Below are 20,013 nucleotides of genomic sequence, written 5' to 3'. Positions count from 1 at the left end.
TTCCCAAGTCGACAGCCGGTAAAAAGTCGAGCCTTTCTCTTTAGAAATGCGTTCAACGGTTGCCGTTGTCCATGGAGCACGGTTTTGTAATTTTGTCCAGAATAAGACCCATTTGCATTCCTTCTCTCCACCTCCTCCAACCAGTCTAACTCCTTTATTTACAAAACAAAAAAAGAAAAAAAAAACAATAAAATAAACTTTTTATCACGCTTGGCCCCAAAGATTTCCAAACAGTAACACCGTCGCTTTCCCGGCACTGAAGCCTCAGGGCCTTCCTTGCAGCTCGCTCGCTCGCACTCTCTCTCTCTCTCTCTCTCTCTCTCGTATAATCTCTCTCTCTCTTACCCACTACCTTCCAAAAGAGAGACACCTCTCTCTCTCTCGCTCTCTGGGTTTTCGCTGGAAATGGGCGCCGGAAACCTCACGTCGGGCGGCTTCTTCGCGGAGAAGACGGCCGTGCTTGACCTTCCTGTCTACATCCTCGTCGCGATCGCCACCGCCCTGCTCCTCGTTGGCGCCATTTTCGCCTTTCTCTTCTTCCGTCGGCGGGCGGCGGCGTCGCGAGTGAAGCATACGTCTGTCATCATCCCCTCGTCGACCAAGGAAATCTCTGTCGATCGGGTGGCGGAGGGCGGTGTGGGGGAGGTGGAGGTAGAGGTGGAGGTGGAGGTGGAGGAGAAGAAGAAGGGGTTGGTGGGGGTTAATAAAGGGGAGAGGTTGCTAGGGTCGTCGTCGGGGGCGTCGTCGTCGGAGGCGGCGGAGAGGATGGGGAACATCGGGTGGGGGCGGTGGTACTCGCTGGTGGAGCTGGAGGCGGCGACAGGGGCGTTCAGCGCCGGGAATGTGATCGGCGAGGGGGGTTACGGTGTCGTCTACAAAGGCGTCTTGCCCGACCTCTCCATCGTCGCTGTCAAAAATCTCCTAAATAACAAGTGAGTACGGTTCCATTCTGCTCTATTCTATACTAAAACGAGAAAAAAATGGCTGCGCCGGCACTGTCTGCTTACCAAAATGGAGGTGCTCTGCTTCTTTGATTCCTCTATAAGCTATAGTCGTAGTTATCGAAATAATGTTGACAATAAAGTAAAATAACATGAATTAAGTCAAGAATAGCTGAAATCTCTAAAGTTCAGGTCTGCCTCTGATTCAGGTTTTGGTCTTTTAGACCTGGATTTTTATATGTTGGAGATCATAAAAATCACAGCAGTGCTCCCGGAGATAACCTTTTTACTGCAAAAAAAAAAAAAAAAACTGTGTGGAGATAAACCTTCTCTGAGAAAAGGTAATTTTACTGTGTTTAATTGCAAAACAAGAACATCAGTAGCACTTTTGATCCTTGTTGGTATAAGTTCGAGAAGGCACTGGTAGATTATCCAGTCATGTTACAAACCATTAAAGTTGCAATTTGTTAAACCTATAACTTGGCTTCACACAGTTGCTCCATCTTAGTTGAAATTGGAGGAAAGGATCAATTATTGTATCCTAAAGCAAGGAAATGGATGACAAAGAAACAGGTTGTACCATCAGAGGAAATCTTCTTGTTTCTGTAAACCATATGGCCTCCTTTTTTTTCCTACCGGAAGGAAGTAAGATGCAACAAAGAAATATGGGTGTCTCTTTAGTTTCCTTAATGTAAACTTTTGTGGGTTCTTATTTTCATACGGCTTCTCTAGGGGTCAGGCAGAGAAGGAGTTCAAGGTGGAGGTTGAAGCCATTGGAAAAGTACGGCATAAGAACCTTGTGGGCCTTGTTGGGTACTGCGCAGAAGGTGCTAAAAGGTAGCCTGGATTTATTACGTGAATTTATTTTTGCTGGAAATGCAGTCAGCATGTCAAATAATCATTGTCTAAATATTTGCTCTTTCCAATTCAGGATGCTTGTATATGAATACATAGATAATGGGAATCTGGAGCGGTGGTTGCATGGAGATGTTGGCCCTGTCAGTCCGCTGACATGGGATATCAGAATTAAAATAGCCATTGGAACAGCGAAAGGGTTAGTTTCTCTCACTAATCTCCATGTTATTATTATGTCTTACACACTTCATGACTCTCTGTAACAGAAGTGAGAGTTTCAGTAAGTTTACCAAAACATTTTTTTTTTCTCACACTTATTATTACACATTGTCATGCATTTTGATTACAATTTTAAACGTCCAACATTCAAGAAATGCCAGTAATGCTAAATTGATACTTAATGCTTGAAGTGATTAGAATTGCTTAACGTGATGAAAAACTCGTCAATGTATTTCTTTCTCTTTCATAGTGCTAAAAAATCATGCATTTCTGTTATCCATCTTTACTCTGTTTTAATGTTCTTCCTCTGATGTTTTGCCGAACTTGTGGCACTGGCTTATCATCGTGAAATGGTGCTCTGGTTTCAGAATAGCATATTTGCATGAAGGATTAGAGCCCAAAGTTGTGCATCGAGATATAAAGTCCAGCAACATTCTTCTGGATAAGCACTGGAATGCTAAAGTATCAGATTTTGGATTAGCTAAACTCTTGGGCTCTGGCTCTAGCTTCGTAACAACACGTGTAATGGGAACATTTGGGTATGTTTTATCTCTTTCACACTTTCACATGTCTGTCAATCAATACTGGTAGGCTTGTTCTGTTCTATAGTATAATCTATCAATGATATTTGTATGATGAAAATTCATCAATAATGAGAAGATGAACTAAATGCACTCCTTAATCAAAGGACATATTACCCTTCTTCTAGACGTCTCATATATGTCATTTTTTTTTTTTTTTTAAATGAATGCCTGCACAGGTATGTGGCTCCTGAATATGCATGCACAGGCATGCTTAATGAGAGTAGCGATGTGTACAGTTTTGGGGTTCTACTGATGGAAATAATTTCAGGAAGATGTCCGGTAGACTATAGCAGACCACCCGGAGAGGTGAGTTTACATAGATCTCTTTACATGTGATTGTGATATTCCTAGTCTCAAGGAAGTGATGGGATCTGTTTGCAGGTAAACTTGGTGGACTGGTTTAAAGGAATGGTAGGAAGTAGACGTGGAGAGGAGGTAGTAGATCCATTGATGGAAGTTCAGCCTTCACCAAGAGCTTTGAAGAGGGTATTGCTGGTTTGCCTTCGATGTGTAGATTTAGATGCTCAAAAACGACCAAATATGGGGCAAATTGTACATATGCTTGAAGGAGATGAGTTTCCTTTTCGCATGGTATGCTTGTATCTCTAAATCCTTTCTTTGGTTCATTTAACTAGAACTGCACACGTTTTTAGTGCACAAGTTCCAGGGAAGTCTTATGGTTTTTTTGTTCTTTAATCCATGAACTGTTAAGGCACTTAAAAGCCATTGGTAAGCTGAACCCTGTAAAGTGTTTAAACAGGATGAAACTGTTCAATGTTTATTTGATGGAGCATGATCCTGTCCTCATAGAGGATCTGATACAAACTATTAAGAAGAGGTTGAAACTATAATTTTCTGCAATTCGAGTGTTGCTGATATAGAATATGAACTAGACTCTTATGTCATCAAGAAAGAAGCAAAGTTAAGATACAAATATAGAGGTGATGTGAATGAGGTAATATTGAAAAAGGTGGTATAGTTAAAGGGAGTATACATTTGATCTGTCAAAAATATGGACACAGCTTAGATTGAGATAGTTAACTGCTTCATCATTGTCTTTTCACATGCCTCTGTGGTGGTGATTTTAGCCCAACTTGCTTGAATGTGGAATCCCCATATCTCAACATGAGAATTGAAAGCTTTTTAGTTAGTAAGAAATAGTACACCATCCTACCACATGCTTTTTCATCGGCTCTGCAGAGAGAATTTAAGCAGGTTTCAGATAGAGAAATTAGATTTTTGATGGTAATTTGAGGAAGATTAAGGGTTGAGTTTTCTTTTCCCATTTTCTTCTTTTGGAGTGAGGCTTTCCTTTTTGTTAGAGAATGACCTTTAGAGATCATTGTTTTATTATTATTTTTTTCTTTGGCACATTTCTCTTCCTATGCTTCTGTCTCCTTCCCTCAGGATTTCATTTGCTTACCATCATTTTATGAAATACGAAGGTTTCAATTGGCTCCCTTTTTGTTTGAATTTCATTAACAGACCATTTATTTTTCCCAAGAAAATGAAATGTTGGTTGAGTTGAACAACTTTCCCACATTGCTTAGTGATAAGAGCACCATGTGCGTACAAATTTGATTAATAAGCTTGCCAAATTGGGCAATATATATAAAGCAGAAAAAATAAATTTAAATGGATTAACAAAAAAAATTGCAAGTTGCCATACAAAGGACAAATTGATGGTGAAAAGTTCATTGGGAGTATTCGATCATCTAATGATAACAGGGTAATCTGCACAGTTAGAAGTGTCCCCTATGTGTTTGATGATCTATTTAGTGGGAAGGAACCACATCTCAGATACTTGCATAAAAGTTCTGAGAAAGGATTTGAATGACTTGGATAAACAATGAAGCCATGGATAACCATTTGTGATCGAAGGATTTTACACAAGGAACCTTAAAACCTGGTGCAATCAGTTGAAATTTATGGGTGAAATATTGTTCTTTTCTATTTGTTCTGAGTAGATCTGTCATATATGACATCTACCATCACATACATGGGAAACACCATACACTATTGTCTTCAATTTGACTAGCCACACATTACAAAAGCTCTCAATACTTTTATTCAGAGACTTATCTTGCAAGAGATCACTTTAGAGCAAGTTATATCCTATGGTTAAACATTTGTTGGCCAGCCTATTTTTATGAAATCTTAGATCTGGATTTCATCTTGGATGTATAATTTTATAATGATGGAAATTAGAATACTGATGATGGATAGTTGTTACATGATAGTTATTTTCTGAAGCTGTAAATATATTTACAAATTTAATAGATTGGCTAGGCAATCATTTCTGTAATATCCTTTGTTCTAAGATGTCGCTCTTCCCTCCAAAGAACTAAGGATCTAAATCATCTAGGTCTGTTTTTAGTTATTTTAATTTGTATGTTCTGATATCAGAGCCAGTGAATTGAATCATGGCAGATGGAAGCAAAGTGCAATGCTGGCAAATCCATAGAGAATGATTGCTGCAATAGATCTAAAATTTAAGCACTTGAATAGTTTATTGAAATTAATAAACAAGCAATTGAAGTTATGTGCTGTTGCTGCAAGATTGGTTCGATGTTGATATGGTCGGGGTTGGACACCATTCAGGGACCTAGATGCTAAAGAGAAAACCTACAAGAGAAGTCCGCTCTTGTTAGGGTTTTTTTGGCAGGAGACTCTTCGATGCTTAAGTCAGCTGGAACTCGAGAACAGTAAAGAAAAGAATGTGAAAGGGAGGGAGAGTGAGAGCACATTGGCATTATCTAGAGTTGAGCTTATCTGAGGGTCTCCTTATTACCTCTTTTTATATGGAGACTGTAGGGATTTTGTGGTGCTCCCATAGCCTTGGAGGTGACCACAGATGGAGTTGGTTCGATAGATTCTAGGTTCACTATGACGGATGCGGTCATAGGCTAGGACAGGAGTGGTCTTAGGGTGGAGGCGGTGCATAGTTTTCATGGGTTCGAGGTTCTGCGATGAGGACTTCGAGGAGCTTGATTAGGGCTCTGGATATCTAAGACGCAAGGTGGAGCAAGGAACTAAGCAAAGGGCTTTTACCGACAGAGTCGACTCAGCATCAGGAGTCAACTCGGATCAGGTCGAGCCGGCTCGGATCCTTGAGAGAGCCGGCTCGAAATCCAAACAGAGAGCAGCATTTCGTGGCATGCTGGTGGCACGGTAGTTGAACCGACTCGGGGTTCGATCGAGCCGACCCGAGTGTGGTCGAATCAACTTGAGCTCTGATCAAGTCAACTCGAGTCGTGGAAACAGATGTGCGAGATTTCTGTTTGGGTCTAGGATCGGATTTTGATCTTAGGATCTTAAGTTCTGATTTGCTGGGTCTTAAGGGGACTAACTTAAGGGGTGAGTGCATGATCAGACCATGGGTGTGCATAGATTTGGGTGAGTGCATTTGGATTAGGCCAGATAGTTTTTCAGATTTGGGTTTTGACCCATTGTATAGGCTATATATATATAATCTGTAACATTATGGAATGAATCAAATCTTTTTCTCCCAAAATTTTTGTTTTCTTTTCTCTCTGGTTGCACGCCATCATAGGAGGAGAGCAAACCCTAGCCGCCACCTCCAAAAGTTGAAAGAAGGGAGGCGTTCCCTTCTCAAGTAAAACCCTAGTGCTACCTCTTTCGTGTGTGGTTTGTTAGTGTTCTCGAGTTTCCATGATCTGAAAAAATTACACAACAATTGGTATTAGAGTCAGGTGGAGCGTGGAGAAGGAAGGAGACGTCAGGATCTGAAGTTTCCTGTCACATATTTTTTTTCAATCAGATTTGCATTGTTTGTGGTTATGGTGTTGAGACATCATGAGCAGCAGGCTGAAAATTGATTTTGAAAAGTTTGATGAAAAGAAAAATTTCTCGATGTGGAAGATAAAGGTAGAAGATCTGTTGGTTCAGCAGGAATTGGATCTGACTTTGGAGAAAAAGTCAGAGGGATGACAGATCGGGCTTGGAGTTCTTTGGAGAAGAGGGCCTATTTGCTGATCAGGTGGTGTTTGGCAGTCTCGATGCTATATGGCGTGTTGGAAGAGAAGACATTCAAAGGTTTGTAGTCGAGGTTGCACTCCCTGTACATGGGAAGGAACATGTGCAACAAGCTTATGCTGAAGAAACAACTCTACAGCCTTAGAATGAAAGAAAGTGGAGATGTGTTGGGACATATTTAGCGGTTCGACCAGTTGAGTACGGATCTACTCAATTTGGGTGTGGTTATGGAGGAGGAGGACAAGTCCTTGATATTGCTGTGCTTGCTATTTGAGAGTTTTGATCTGCTGGTGACAACTCTATTGTACGGGAAGGGACACTAGTCTATGAGGAGATAGTGTCGATCCTTCGAACGAACGAGCAGAGGGAGCGGATGGTGAGAGGTAGTACGGAGCTTCCCCAGGATGCCATGATGGTCGGTGAAAGGTCTTGGAGGGTGAAGGATAGATATAAGGCAGTGGGGAGGCAGAATTTTCCAAGGAGTATCAAGGAGATAAGGTGTTATATGTGCCAGCAGCTAGGGCACATGAAGAGAGATTGTCTTCAGAGGAAGAAAGGAAAGGAAGAAGGTTTCAGATCGGAGTCATCCAGTGCAGTGGCTGAGAGCGATATATCAGATGATCTCCTAATGTTATCGACTGGATACAGGGAGGAGGCAGATGGATGGGTACTGAACTTTGCTAGCTCTTATCACTGTACACCTCACCAGATGTGGTTCACTTTTTATACACAGGTGGGTGAGGGGCAGCGAGTGATATTAGGAGATAGGAGCTCTTGTGGTGTAGCAGGAGTGGGTTCCATCAAGTTGAGGATGTATGTCGGGAGGGTGCGGACCTTGATGGGTGTGCATCATTTCTCAGATCTCAGGAGGAGCGTAGTATCACTTGGATACTTGGAGGAAAAGAGCTTTATTTTTAGAAACGATTTAGGAGTGCTGAATGTCTCCAAAGATAATAGGATTGTGATGAGAGGGAGGAGGTTGAGTTGTCTGTACCAGATGGAGAGATCTGTTGTGTCCAAAGAAGTCGAGGTGATTGCTTCAGCCATGGAGGATCAGTCGGAGGTCCAGTCAATACAGATTGGACAGTTGATGGTATGTTTATCAGAGCTGTTTATTGTGGGGTCGCCGGATCAGAGAGAGGGAGTATTGAGCACAAGTGCATTCACGTGGAGGAGCATCGGAGAGATTCCTTCATCGATGATGATGAAGACCATGACCATGGCATGGGCTCTAAGTGAGGAGGTACAGAGGGAGGTGGAGTCTCCTAGACACTCGGGCAGTGGTGAGCGGGCACCAGGAGAGGGTCTAAAGGCATATGCATCGGGGATAGATGCTATGATGGTGATAGGATGCGGAGAGAACCCAGACTTCCACCAGCACGGACCATAGGTGGGTTGGAGGCAGGAGAGTGGAGTTGCGGTCACTCCAGAATTTTTTGATGCTGCGGCAGAGCATGTTGCAGTAGTGGTGGTCAGAGCCATTTTGCCAATGGTGACTAAAATCACTAAAGCAGTGATGAGAAGAGTCGCTGGAGCTACGGTGATTGGGAGTCGTAGGTGGAGTAGCTGGTGGCATGATAGGTGGAGTTGCGGAGGCAGCAGTGGGAATAGCTACTGGATCAGTGGTGTGCATAGTCGTTGATGATAGGACCTACAGAAGAGGTGTCCAGATGCAGGACGAGAGCTTCAGCCATAAGAGAGGCAATGGCAGTCTTTCGGACAGCTCCAGAATTGAGATATACTGCGGTGGCGAGGAGGTTTGCACAGTTGGCTTCACTCATTGGCCAGATCGTGCAGAAGATCAAAACTCGATGAAGAGTGGTGCTCGTCAAGGCTTTGGGAGAACCAAGGTGAAAATTGTAGGGATTTTGTGGTACCCTAATAGTCTTGGAGGTGACAACAGATGGAGTCGGTTCGATAGGCTCTCAGTTCACTATGACGGGTGCGATCATAGGCTAGGGCAGGAGTGGTCCTAAGATGGAGGTGGTGCATAGTTTTCACAGGTTTGAGGTTTAGTGACGAGGACTTCGAGGAGCTTGATGGATATCTGGGATGCAAGATGGAACAAGAAACCAAGCAAAGCTCTTTTGCCAGCAGAGGAGTCAACTCGGTACCAAGAGGAGTCAACTCAGATCAGGTCGAGCTGGTTCGGACTCCTGAGAGAGTCGGCTCAAAATCCAAACAGAAAGGAGCATTTTGTGGCACACTGGTGGCACGACAGTCGAGCCGACTCGAGGTTCGATCAAGCCGACTCAAGTATGGTCGAGTCGACTCAAGCTCTGATCGAGTCGACTCGAGTCGCGAAAATAGATGTACGGGATTTCTGTTTGGATCTGGGATCGGATTTTGATCCTAGGATTTTAAGACCTGATTTGATGGGTCTTAAGGAGACTAACTCAAGGGATGAGTGCATGATCAGACCATGGGTGTACATGAATTTGGGTGAGTGCATTTAGGTTAGTCCAGAAAGTTTTTCAGATTTGGATTTTGACCCATTATATAGGCTATATATATATGTAATCTGTAACATTGTGGAATGAATCGAATCTTTTTCTCTCGAAATCCTCGTTTCTCTTTTCTCTCTGGTTGCACGCCATCATTGGAGGGGAGCAAACCCTAGCGGCCACCTCTAAAGGTTGAAAGAAGGGAGGCTTTTTCTTCTCAAGCAAAATTCTTGTGCCACCTCTTTCGTGTGTGGTTTGCTGATGTTCTCGAGTTTCCATGATCTGAGAAAATTGCATAATAGAGATGGTGCAATAAGTTGTCACATTGAAATCTGATAGATCATCCGATCCTTAACCCCTTAGATTGCTAGGTCATTATCTGATAGACCGTTGGGGTGAAAAATCCGCCCACTAATCCGAGGATCAGGGTTGTTAGTCGTGGGTGTCAATAGCGAGTCATGCCTACATATCATATTTGTTAGTCGTGGGCGGCAGTCATAGGTTGTGCCCACATTTTACAAGTTTTTGGTAGATTCTAGAGATCATCCACGTGGCCGAATAGGTTGACGGCCCGAGGTCGGAGGAGAATTGAGGCTTTGCCTTGAGTGTAGTCTGTTGAGCACTGTTCCCTATCATCGCATGGGTCCCAACCTCGAGGTCGATAAATATCCGATCTGGAGATTGGCGAAAGCCGATGACATGGTAGCTTCGCCATGGTTCTTTAGATCTTCCTTCGATATTTGAGGCTGCCTCATCGGTGAGTGCTCAGTTGTAATCCGAGAAGAGAATGTCGGGTCGGATGGTGGATAACCTCTACAGCACTTGCCCCCCACTCCCAAGTCCAAAGTGGTTTTGTTGCTCGAATGGAGTAGCCGACCATCAGACCGGTCTTCGATCGTCGATCCGACCTTTTCTCTTAGGTATTTAGTTGGTAGTATTCGGTGAAGAAAATATCGAGATGCAATGAATGTGCCGCTTCGACTGCATTTATGAGAGAGAGCCGACTCGAGGCGTCACGCCATAATGACCTAAAAAAAGGGAGATTTGAAAATCATCTTTTGGCCCATTGGGGATTGCCACATGTTGTACGTTGGTAGGTCCTACATCGCATCCTGCAGATTAGCCTACACAGCTTAATCTGGAGGAGGTGCGATGAAGAGTCGCATGATTCAGTGGCTCCGATGCGTGCCACACGTCGGAATCCGATGGTGCGAGGCTTGAATCTTGGCTGTTAGGGAGTAGTATAAATAGACATTTTCTATCATTTTCCTTCTATTTTACTCCTGTTGTACTTCTGCCACATTTCTTCTTCCTGTGCCAACTGCTTCCCGTTATAGTCAACAGAAGGAGGATCCTCGTCGCTGCCGTCCCTCTCGATGTCGATGATCTCCAAACTGCGGTCTTCGGTTGGTTCTCCTCTTTCATTTCGTTTCTCTTGCTTTTCCATCAGTCTTTGCTCAGGTTCTTTCCCTTTCCTTTGATTTGGTTTCCCCTTCTCTTTTCTCGTTCCTTCGGTTTCTTTGCATCAATAGCTTCTTCCCCTCCATATCTTCTGACGGAGGTCAGGAGCGAAAGCCTTCGAGGTGACTAGAGTTCTTAGTCGTCGCCTCGGATTCGATTAGAGAGCACCTCTCGGACCACTGCCGAGGCTGACCCTTCAGCCACATGTCGATCCCTCAGACCCCGATGTACAGGTAGCCCTATGCACGGGCTTGAGGATTTCTGGGACCCAAGCAATAAGGAGTCGGTCTTATTGAGGATGATCTAAGAAGGTTTTATTCTCAATTCTCCATCTCCTTGACCTTTTAGCTTGAAGTTCCGAGCCAGGATGGTTGCATGATCGATGCCCCGAAGGGCTAAGTCACGCTGTATGAGGAATCCCTCCGGATTGGTCTTCAGCTTTCCTTCCATCCTTTCATTAGTAATGTCATTGATTTTTATAAGGTCCTCCTGATCCAGACCACTCCGACCTCTACTTAGATGATCGTCATCTTCATCATTCTTTATAACTATCTTAGCATTACCCCGGGGTGTTCCCTCTTCAGAGCGTTATTCACTCTAAAGAAGCATCCTCATGAGAGGAGGTGGTGGTATTTTTTTTCTTGATTGGGGTGCAAATAAATTACTAGGCTTCCTCAGTGCACGACTGAAAGAGCTATTTCTTCTTCATATCCTCGGATCGGCCCTGGGGGTTCAGCTTGATCTGGGATGATCCCTGCTTGTCCCCAACAAGGACAAGTTTGTCCTTCTCGAGGATGAGAAAAAATTATCGGAGTCTGCTTGATGTTGAAATGCCTGAGCTAAAGGAGCCGTTGTCCGAGCAGAATCTCTACAACATCGGTATTAGCTCGGCATTGTTTTGGGTTACGATCGATGTCCTTTTTGATTCGAAGAATTTCCTTAACTATTGTTAGAACTTCAATTGACTAATTTTTCTTCGGTTTTGCACCGATGAGGTCGACCCCTTCATCCATCAAGTCGACCCTGAAGAGGAAAATGGACTTTTTGGATGGGGAGTCTTCGTCAAAGAAGCCCATCCTTGCCCTGCTGCATTCCACAGCCGCTGTCTCCTCCAGCATCGAGCAGGCTAGTGAGGTTTAAGGTGAACCCCTTCTTGTTCAGGAGCGAAGGGGGTTTGTTACTGTAGCAAAGAGGGTGCAGAGTGACAACTCCGCACTTCGGAACTACCACCTCGAGTTGGTGAAGGTGACTCTGTTGCCGGCCGACGGGTCGGAGAGGAAGGCCCATCCTTTGGACAAGGTCATCGGTGCTTCCTATGCAGGTCTCCTTGGGGTGAGTCCTTTGTTGCTCGCACTTGTCTTCATCTTCTGTTTGTAGTTGCTAACCCTGCTTTTTCCATACAGCTCGCACATGATATCATCGTCCTCAACAAGGGCCTGATCGGCTTCAACCAGATGAGGCTCTCCCTGGAAAAAAGGCTCAGGGTGTCCGAGGCCTGCATAAAGGCTGCGGAGGAAGCGAGATAGGCTGCCAAGGAGGCAAGGCAAGCCATCAAAGATGCGAAGGGGGCAATCGAAGAAGAGGCCTCTCAAGCTAGGTCCGAGCTTCAGATAGCTCAAGAGAAAGTTAGGGCCCTAGAGGGCCTAATAGCCATCAAGCGCGGTGTCATTGGGGTGCTTTGTCAGAAGATGGCCGAACTTGAGGAGGCTATGGCACTTGGGAAGCAACAGTCAAGGTTGCTGAGGATAGGGTGGGGCTCATCAAGGCCAAAACTGAGGAGAAGGCAAAGGCTGTCGTCAAGGCCAAACTTAAAGGCATCGAGGAGTTCAAGACTTTGGTAGAGTTCGAGAATCAGGTCGTCGAGAGCTCCTCGGTGGCTTACGTGTACAGCTTTGAAGCCTGTAAGACATGCTTGGGTCGAATGGTTCCTAAGTTGGACTTGAGTCTTCATCCAGAAGATAGCGACGATGAGGGCAAGGCATTCTCATCAGATAAAGATGAGCCTGTTTAGGCCAAATACGAGCCTGCCTCGCCCGAGGATGAGCCTGCCCCGATTGGGGACCCGACTCTCAGCCCTGTCGTTGAGGATGCTGTAGGGGGTCTTGCTGAGGAGATCGTCGAGCCTGTGCCCGAAGACCTCAACTAGCCTTATATGTGTTTTTTGCCTTTCTCCTTTTTATTGACAACGAACTTCTTGTAATGGACTTTTCTCTAATGGAATGGGTTTCCTTATTTATCTTTAGATGTTTGTGTTGAATGACTCAACGTCGGTTGCTTGCCTAATCGACTTAGTCGTAGCTTTGGTTAACTGCCCATGAGGCAATGGTCGATCCAGATTGCGGTCCAAGGTCTTGATGTTCGGAGTTTGGTCTGGAGTCGTGTTATCGATAGTCGATCTAAAGTCATTCGATGGCGGCATTTTTGCCAAGTTATCGTTGTCATCTTAACCTGATCCCTAGGGGTATTTAGAGAGATCCTGGTGAGGTTTCGTCCAAAGTCGATGCCAAGTTCACTAATGGCAATTATTGCCAAGTCGCCATCATCGTCTTAATCCGATCCCTAGGGGATGTTTGGAAAGATCCCGACGAGGTCTCATTCGAAGTCGATGTCAAGTTGATCCATGGCAATTATTGTGAAGTTGCCATCATTGTCTTAACCAGATTCATGGGGGGATGTTCGGGAAGATCCTAATGAGATTTTGTCCGAAGTCGATGTCAAGCCGATCCGTGACAATTATTGCCAAATCGCCATTGTCGTCTTAATTCGATCCTTGGGAGGATGTTCAGGAAGATTTCGACGAGGTCTCATCGTAAAGGTCCTAACTTGGGTTGAAATATCTCCTTGTAGCCAGGGCCTTGCCGATCACTGTTATGGAGGTTTTAGCTGTAGTCGAGATATCTCCATGAGGTCGGCGCTTTTCGACCTAGTTGTCGAGGTCCAGACTGGGGTTTGGATATCTCGCATTGGATTTCCTTCGATTGTCATCGTCGGAGGACCAAGGTTGGACTCGACTGTCTCGAGTATGCTTCTCATGTGTTTTCGATCATTCTCTGCAGTCGATATCAGTAAGATGTTTCATATATTTGCTTTAATAAAAAAACCTATAGCAGGGTCTAAAGGAAAATATTTGTCATTAATGTAACCAAAAGGTGCCGGACTCATTAGTGGTATATTTTCATTGGAGGGGGAAATGGAGTTTCTCGCATGCTATCTCTCTACAGTCCTGGCAAATTTTCTACCCTCAGGCCACCTGCGAATCCAGAGATCACATTGATGACACCGCCAATGGGTCAGTGGTTGTTCTCCTCATTAGGCTGATGCTAAAGCAGCTCTTCGAGTGCTCAGATCTATTGCCCCCATACATACTTCTCAAGATAGCCTCTCCAGATTAGGGTTTTAATCTCGTTCTTGAGTTGGAGGCATTCTCAGTATCATGACCATGGTCATTTTGGAAGCGACGTATCTCTCCTTGCTCTTTATCGGTGGGGCATTCATCAGTTGGGGTTGGTGAAGATATTCCTAGCTCTCAATTTTCATCGAGATCTGGATTCGGAGGGCAAACAGGGGAGTGTAGTTGTTGAAGAGCTAAGAGGGACTCCTCAGCCTGGAGCTCTTCATCGATCGGAAAGAATCCTCCCTATTCGTGCAAGGTTCGTCCCGACCTCGCTTTTTGTTAGGGGTCTTCTTTCCCGTGGCCTGCTTCCATGTGGCATGGGCATATTTTGTCTGTATGTATTTTCGGACTCGCACGAGTAAGTCAGCATAGTCTCTTGAAAATATTTTGTCGAGGGAGAAGATGTGGTGCTCATTCCGCAGTTTTCATTTGAGCATTGACATCACCACTGACTCATTGAGATTGCATACCTTAAATGTGGTGTCGTTGAAGCATGCCACAGTTGCGCAGCGGCTTGCCCTCTTCTTGTTGGATGAGACTATCGGTATTCTTTCGTTAGGTCTGATTATTGTCGAAGTGGGTGTTGTTCGAAGGAGTGGATGGACTCTGGCTGGAGTCCCAAATATCACGCCCGCGCTAACTTCTTGAGTGTGGTCAGGAAGGTAAGGCAGAGAAGGGTGTTCGAGGTACTCCAGAGCATCATAAGGACTTTATAGTCCTTCAGATGATCGAGAGGATCCGAAGAGCCATCGTATGACTCCACCTGAGGCATCTTGAACCGACTCAGAATCGATTATCTCAGGATGTCGTGGGAGAAGGGGGTCGAGAACTGAAGTTGAGACCATCGTTGTTCCAATGACTCTTGTTTTGGACTTTGCCAAGATGGTGCTCAATGTCCCAGACCTTCTGCTTGAGATCATTTTCTCGGCGAGACTTTTCGGGAGGCAGGGGGTAGCCCGACGTGGAATCTCTGTCGGAGGAGGATTGTTGGCATCAGTCTTCCTCCCTCAGGTGACAATGAGAAGGTGATTGGCGGGGGGCAGAGGCAAGGGCAAAGCAGAGGGTACATCGGGGAGCCAACTTCGGGCTTTCGGGGCACAACCGATGACTATGCTGAGAAGAAGCCATTCAAGGTGGCAATTTCGGAGATCAAGGCCGCTCCACCACTTGCTAGAGCTCCTGCACTGTGTAGGTTAGCATTTGGATCTGTTGGGCTAGGGCCTCTAATGGTTGAGGATTAGCCATTGCAAGGGGTTGTGCAATGGCATATTCTCGGACGACGCCACTTTAGCTGTAGCGAGAGAATCGTTGGTGGGAGGCGAAAAAGTTGTGCGCTCTCATTTTTTCTCTTCGATCAGACTGGTGGATTCTTTCTCTAGCGCCAATCTATTGCTGCAAAACTGATTCGATGCTGATGTTGCCAGAGTTGGACATCATTCGAGGATCGAGATGCCAAAGAGGGATTTGCAAGTGAAAAGTCCACTCTCGTCGAGATTTTTCGACAGGAGACCCTCCAATGTTTAAGTTAGCTGGAGCTCGAGAACAATAAAGAAGGGAGAGGGAGTGAGAGCACATCGAGCATTTTTTGGAGTGGAGCTTACCTGAGGGTTCCCTTGTTATCTCTTTTTATATGGAAGCGATGCGATAAGTTGTCACGCCAGAATCTAGTAGGTCATTTGGCCTCTAATGCCTTAGGTTGCTAAGCCATGATTTAAAAGGCCGTTGGGATAAGAAATCCGTCCACTAATCTGAGGATTGGGATTGTTAGTTGTGGGTGTCAACAGCGAGTTGTACTTGCGGATCAGGTTTGTTAGTCGTGGGCGGCAGTCACAGGTCGTGCCCATGTTAGTCGTGGATGGCAGTCACAAGTTTCTGGGAGATTCTAAGGATCATCCACGTCGCCAAATAGGATGATGGCCCGAGGTCGAGGGAGAACTGAGGCTTTGCCTTGAGCGTACTAGCACCTGCGTGGTCCATTGAGCATTGTTCCTTGTCGTTAGATGGGTCCCGACTTCGAGGTCGGTAATATCTGATTTGGAGATCGGATGAAAGCCAATGATGTATAGTGGCTTCACTGTGGTTCCTTGCATCTTCCTTTGGTCTTTGAGGTTTGCCTCATCGGTGTGCACTTAGTTGTAATCTAAGGAGAGGATGTCAGGTCGGGCAGTGGATAACCTCCACAACCTGTGCTATTTATATTTTTTACTGTGATAGGACAATTGTTATTCTACTGTGTGGAATTCTACGATACAGTATACCTTTTCCCCAATAATGGAAGATGGTTATTAAAGTTGTGCCTCTTAGGCCGACCCGCATGAGGTGTCCAAGATGCACGATTATACATCAGATATATCTCACTTATCAATAGTTATTTTCGTGACTATTGACTTGATTTGGATAGTATTGAGTTCATGTAGTGGATTTTTAATGCTGTCAACATTGACATTCTGGAATATGATGCAATGCATAAACGTGACATTTGTGTTCCCACAAAAATATGTTACTTGTTGCCAACACTAACGTTTTGGCACAATAAATTTTTTTGGTTTCTTAAGTTTTATTGTATTCTTGATTTGTATCAAACTATACTTTGCAGGAACACCGTTTGACACGAGAAAGAATGCTGGATGCATCCAATGCACCCACCAAACGAATCCCACTTTTGTCTGAGAAGGTGATAGCTGCTGATTCAGAAAGGTCAATGTGGAGATGAGCCAGGTAGATTTATAATAACAGAACTAACTTTTGTACCCTGTTAATTGTTGTTCATTTATGAAAGATATTATTTCTTTTCCTTTTCATGGGGGGGCTATCTCAGAGTTCTTATAACGTAGTATGTTTTAATTTGTTAGATTTCTTGTTCTTGCATGTTCCACTGCTTTTGATATGCTATGATTTCAGGATAACTATATATGGAAAATTTGTGTTGCATTTGTCATTTGAAGTATCACAATCCACCACCAACTTGACTTTGATATAATCTGATTGTGTGATGGTTAATATATTTCAATTCTATGACTGTAATTTTTGATTGGCTTTGAATATACTAATCTTCTACTGAAATAAGCATCTAGAAATTATATCAGCATTTCTACAATTCCTTTCCTTTGTCACAGGGAAAATTATTAAAAATCCAAAATTCCTTTATATGGCAAGATATTTATAAAGCTCTTTTTAGTAGGTGTCCTTCATAGTAGAATATTCCTGCCTTGCAGGCAAAAGTGGGAACAATGAGGCCTCTGTAAGCAGCTTACTATTCTTCTTCACGTTTATGTGGATGGGTATATGTATTTAGGGATTTTTTAGGTGATCAACTTTTGACTGTGATCAGGATTCAGTTCCATAATCATATACGTGTTAGGTTGTAAGATTTTCCTTAACTTCATGAATGATACAAAAGAAGAGACCCATAGCATGCATTCTAGATCCAAATGGTCTTTTCTTATTAAGCTTTCAGTTGACTCTACTAGATGTTGGCAGCTATATGCTTGCACCAGGAGTGAATAAACAGAACTTGGAAGAAAGATGCTTTAGAAAGCATCTGTCATGGTGTTGCCTTACCTTTCGTTCTTGTCCCATCACAATGCCATCTCTGATCAACCCTTTGTTGTGGTGCCTTGTCTTATGGTTTTACAGCTTTTCTGTTGTTCTAAATGATTGAGATGAAGGATCTTAGTAATAGTGTTATGTATTAGGATGATTCTATCAGAGATCGCCTATGCAATGGATAGATCTCGAGTACATATCTAATATCAAAGAATCCAAATAATATATTTTGGCTGGTCTTTTTTGATAAGATCTTGGACTGTTATAAATATAATTCATTCAAATCCAATCTCAAGTATCATAAATCCAATATAGATCTGTACTGCCAGTGTCCTCTAGTCTATATGGGCTATAGATCTGGTCCACTCTAATATCATTTGTAACAATCTAGGATCTCACCGAAAAAAACTAGGTAGAAGATATTATTTAGGTTCCTTGATCTTGTATAGATACCTGAGATCTAGCTATTACATAGTGGATGTAAGGCTAAACACGCATGGGTTCTCACATAAAATGTCAGAAGTCATTCTACTAGTGGACAAAAAAATACTGACTATTTGTCTCAGCTACTTCATGATGATTAAACTCTGAAAATCATCTTGCAGCTCCTTTGCTGAGCCATATTACCTTTACGTTCTTAGTTTTATTTATTGCCTTGAGATTTTATGGTTTCATAGGACTATGAAAGAAGGGTTGTTTCTTTTATCCATTCTACACATCCTCCTCATTCATGTACATTGGAGAGCCTAGCCATAATTGCTTATCACTGGTTTTGCATGTCCCTTGCTAACCTTCCTTGTTGGAAAAATGAGTCACAAACTGCAATCGCCTTTTCCATCGAAACTGGAGTGCAAAAACTATTGTTCAAATTACTCAAACCATCATATGGCAAATTCAGAACTTTTCAGGTTACTATTTCTGCTATGACTTATATATTTCTAGACTAACATTTTGGATGACATCATTTGCAAGTATACACTGAATTGTCTCAAGATGTAGATAAACTAGTTTGAGAAGATATATGTGTGTCTATACTTTTTAATACTGTCTTCCATAAATTACATTTCTGAAGCAACTGCAGGCACAGTTCCATTGATGAGTGTACCATACATTGGAGGCTTATTTTCTTATTTAAATAGTTTGTTTTACTAATATGGAATTTTGCAGCAAACATCCACTTGCATAACTTGGTCCTTTTGAAACTTTCTAGACCATTACACCCTGCCCCTTAGACTGCTATTAGAATGTTTTTACGTATACATCAACATATATTGTATGTGCATTAATTACCAATATGTGTGCATCAATTGAGCTAGAGAAATCTAAAAGCAGAGGCATCTGGTCCAAGGTCTGAAATGGAATGTTTCTGGATGGGAAAAAAGCCGGTTTTTGCCAGTATGAAAATAAAAGGTGGACTTTTCCTGCAAAATACGGTTGTCATTATCCCTGCAATCTTTTTATTTATTTAAAATTTATCTATTTATTTGTGATTTGTTTAATAGTAAAATTGCATTTTAATATTTGTTTAGATTTCCGGGATCTAACATGGTTCTGTCATTTTGCAATCAAGAATTGTATTCCTGGTTCTTAATTACAGTCTCATGTGAGGTCTCTCCAATTATTTGCAGAGCCAAGCATCATGTTCTGATTCACTGGCCACTGTAGTGTTAAATCCTGCTTGTGATCGGTGATCATCCAAGAGTCCATTTCTTTGCATGAGCAGTCAAGAGAATAGCATCTGCGAGAGGATCATTTGCTTTCCAAGCGACCACGACTTCTCCAGCAGTTCTAAAGCTCTAACTACCTGAATTCCAGTTCCTGTATACCATCCACATCAGTCAGCATTCTTTGAGATGACGGATATTGTTTATAGGGAAATCTAGGCTAGGGATGACTCAAGTGAAATTCCATTTTTGTAAACTTTCTTTATTGATGCATTCACGACATATTATTGCTAATTTCATTTGAGCTATTAGTTATGGTTGCATCATGTCATTTTCCTCATTTTTGTCCTCGTAAGCAGATCATGTGGACTGTTTCTCTTTGTTACCGTTCAAGCTTGGAGGGGCCTAGCTAGCCATTAGCAAACTGATCGAGTTCATTTGCAAGAACAATTTAGTGTTTTTTTTTTTTCCAATCACCAGCATAGCACTCTAAATGGTTCAGTTTCCTAGAACTCATTTCCAATCTTTTCCAATCCAGCTTTACCGACCCGCATGTTACGGATGGATAGGGATCATAAAAAGTCATTCACGGACGTCTACAGATTTTAACTCATTTGGCAAATACGTGACAGCCTTAAACCTGCTAAAGCACAAGGCAGACCACTTTCACTCTCTAAACTTCTTTTACTTTGAGCATGAGATACGAATGGATTGTTTGGGGCTAAAATTTAGTTTTGTATCCAGAGAAATTTGTGGGTAATCGAAGGATAGAGGTTGCTCGGATACAAGTGCATATCATAATTCCTGATGCACCTTGCCCTAAAAATATCACTGCCATGTAGCAGATTATAAAATAATCTGTGATTGGTTGAGGATGCCGGCCGATCGAGTTGGCTATTGGATGCCGTT

At 43.2% G+C, this 20,013-nt stretch overlaps 1 protein-coding gene across 3 annotated transcripts; it reads left to right on the top strand.

The window, feature by feature from the left end:
- Window positions 1–232: 232 nt before the first annotated feature.
- Window positions 233–19,444, top strand: LOC105058151 (probable receptor-like serine/threonine-protein kinase At4g34500). Of its 3 annotated transcripts, none has more exons than XM_010940977.3 (8): window positions 233–932; window positions 1,674–1,778; window positions 1,873–1,995; window positions 2,384–2,554; window positions 2,776–2,905; window positions 2,981–3,190; window positions 16,491–16,612; window positions 19,011–19,444. In XM_010940977.3, exons 1-7 carry the CDS (start codon window positions 406–408, stop codon window positions 16,605–16,607), a joined length of 1,383 nt encoding a protein of 460 aa, XP_010939279.1. In that variant the 5' UTR covers window positions 233–405; the 3' UTR covers window positions 16,608–16,612; window positions 19,011–19,444. The 3 variants fall into 3 exon arrangements, with proteins under 3 accessions (XP_010939279.1, XP_010939278.1, XP_019710658.1); XM_010940976.3 differs by having other exon boundaries at window positions 18,970–19,444; XM_019855099.2 differs by having other exon boundaries at window positions 234–932; window positions 19,069–19,444.
- Window positions 19,445–20,013: the final 569 nt, after the last annotated feature.

The sequence above is a fragment of the Elaeis guineensis genome, chromosome 15 (genome assembly GCF_000442705.2).
Source record: "Elaeis guineensis isolate ETL-2024a chromosome 15, EG11, whole genome shotgun sequence".
Classification (NCBI taxonomy): Eukaryota; Viridiplantae; Streptophyta; class Magnoliopsida; order Arecales; family Arecaceae; genus Elaeis; species Elaeis guineensis.
The sequence above is the reverse complement of the archived record's forward strand: the minus strand, read 5'-3'. Positions and strand labels throughout refer to the sequence as shown.